This window comes from Monoraphidium neglectum (genome assembly GCF_000611645.1).
Source record: "Monoraphidium neglectum strain SAG 48.87 unplaced genomic scaffold scaffold06270, whole genome shotgun sequence".
Taxonomy (NCBI): domain Eukaryota; kingdom Viridiplantae; phylum Chlorophyta; class Chlorophyceae; order Sphaeropleales; family Selenastraceae; genus Monoraphidium; species Monoraphidium neglectum.
In genome coordinates this window covers 1-2,367 of record NW_014007367.1, presented here as the reverse complement: position 1 = coordinate 2,367, position 2,367 = coordinate 1, and the positions used below count along the sequence as shown (strand labels likewise).

Genomic DNA, 2,367 nt, shown 5'->3' with positions numbered 1-2,367 from the left:
CCCTACAGCAGGCACAGCGGGCCGGCATTGGTGTGTGCAAACACCTGCTTTTTGTCTACGTCAAGGTATGAGGGAGCACGCCTGGGGCCGTGTGCACGTTGGAGATTGATGCACTGTAAGCACATTTTGCTTTAGTGCACCAACCTTTCGGCACACAAATGCAAACATAAGCTTGCCTCCAGGGTGATCCGAGGTGGCTGGGGCAAGGATGCCAGCTGCTGCAGCAGGCCGCCCTCCCTCAACCCTGTGTGCTGTGGGTGCTGTGCCAATCTGAACCCAGGTGCTGGGCCTGGACCCCAACAACGAGCTGTCCTGGCAGAAGGCCCTGACGACCTCAGAGGTGAGCAGTGTGGCTAAAATCTCTCCGTGAGTGGGCAAGCGCACATGCCTTTACTGTGCGTGCGCGGCACCTCGCCGTGTCGTCATGCATTTGGGAGGTTGTTGCTGGCAGGCAGTGACGACAATCAACCCCCTCCACAACGTTGCCACCCTTCACCATGCTAGCTTGACGGAATCCTGGATGGCAAGTACTCCGCCCGCGGTCCCCGCGCCACCTCGCCGCCTGTCACCACCCATGTGGAGCACTGCTGCAGCGGCCCCATGCTGCGCAACGGCGTCATGGCCAGCGCCGAGGCGCGCGCTGAGTACACGCGCATGGCTGGTGCGACCGCATCGTCACTGGCGGCGGACGGGGGTGCCGTGCGCGGTGGTGGCAGCTGCAGCGGCGCGGTGCGGAAGAAGGTGGATGGCTGCTGCCCGAGTGAGCAGGGAGGGAACATGGAACTCAGGTTGCCGAACACAATGCCCAGCTGGCAATGTGTATGCACGGCTGGGCTGTCAAGCTGCACCACGCGCACGTTGCACATGTATGTGTAAGGAAGCCCTCCTGCGCCATGCACCAGGCTTCTGCTCGTTATCTTGCTGGCTCCTCTTTTGCTTGCTGGCTGTGTCCCGGAACCCTTCAACATGCTTCGCGGCATGTTCACACCCCCCCTGTTTCCACCCTCCTCTGCCGCAACATGTCAACCTGCAGTCTGCTTCAACGAGATGGTGGCGGGCGCAGCGTCCACATCCTGGTGCGCCGCCTGCGGCAACAACCTCCACACCCTCTGCATGCACCGCCTGGCAGACGCCGTGCGCAAGCGGCGCGAGCGGCTCGCGTGCTGCTTCTGCCGAGCGGATTGGGAGGCGGGCGACCTCGAGCCCGTCAACCTGCGGGACTTCAGCAAGGCGCACAGGTTGGGGCTGGACTTGTCTTCTTGTTTGATACCAGGGGTATGCTTGGGGCTTACTTGTTCCACCATCGTACGAAAGAAAGGAGGAGCAACGGGACTGCATGGGCTCTGGGCAGGTGGCGCCAGAGGCTTGAAATCACCACCACCATTCAAAGCCGCGGCAGGCAGCCGGCTTTATGGTTGTTTTTGCTGTTTGGCAGCCGACAATGAACCCATCTTTTGCATAAGATCCCATCTCCTTCTCCCGCCTGCTAAGTTTCTTCCCTGTGGCCACCACCACCAGGGAGGCCGACCTGTCATTCAACACCCGGTACCCCGGCTACCGCGGGCAGGTTGGCGGCTCATACCGCCGCACGCCGGGGGCTGTGGAGAAGCAGCCGACATGGCACGACGGCGGCGGCGTCAAAGGTGCTGACGCGCCTGCAAAGGCGACTGCCGCCAAAGTGATAAAGATCGACTGCAGCAGCGACGAGGATGGGGACGGAGGCTTGCACGGCATGGACGATGACGAGGGCCGTGATCATTGCAGTGACGAACAGGAGTGCGCCGGGCACGGCCACAGCAACGGCAACCAGACTGGGGACTTGGACACAGCCAGCGGCTGTAGGGGCATTGGCTGCAGCCTTGGCGCTGACGAGGGCTTGCAAAGGCGTGGCAATGAGGTGGCCAGGGGCAGCGGCCTTGATGTCATCGACGAAAGTGATGACGAGGTGGCAATTGTGGGAGAGGTGTTCAGGGCCTGCAACGGCCAGATGGAGAGCGGCGCCTCAGAGGAGGAGGCAGACGAGGAAGATGGAGAGGTGGACGTTTCTGATTGGGAGGTCAGCGAGCAGGAGATGGCGGAAAGTGGTGGGGCGGGGAGCGAGGGGCTGGGGAGCGAGGATGAAGACGAGTCGCAGGACTTCGGAAGCGAGGGGAGGTCGGATGACTTTTGAGGTGCTGTTCACTTGGCGTTGAGCGCTGCTTGTACACTGGCGTAAGCCAGTTTGCAAACCTGCAGAATCGTTCCAGGTGTGCACGCCTGTACTTGTGGGCCCTTGCCTATCCTTTTTCGCTTGGCCAGGCAGTCCTGTGTGACCCCCAGGCACGGCCTGCTGCTTTGGCGGGCCCTGCTGGCCTTGAGATTGTGCTG

The 2,367-nt window shown here is 61.9% G+C and overlaps 1 protein-coding gene across 1 annotated transcript; it reads left to right on the top strand.

The window, feature by feature from the left end:
* Window positions 1-600: 600 nt before the first annotated feature.
* MNEG_16350 (hypothetical protein) lies at window positions 601-2,170 on the top strand (the record flags this gene model as incomplete). The annotated part of the gene is made up of 3 exons (XM_014035180.1): window positions 601-760; window positions 1,034-1,238; window positions 1,519-2,170. The coding sequence occupies 3 exons, from the start codon at window positions 601-603 to the stop codon at window positions 2,168-2,170; spliced, it is 1,017 nt and encodes a 338-aa protein (XP_013890634.1).
* Window positions 2,171-2,367: the final 197 nt, after the last annotated feature.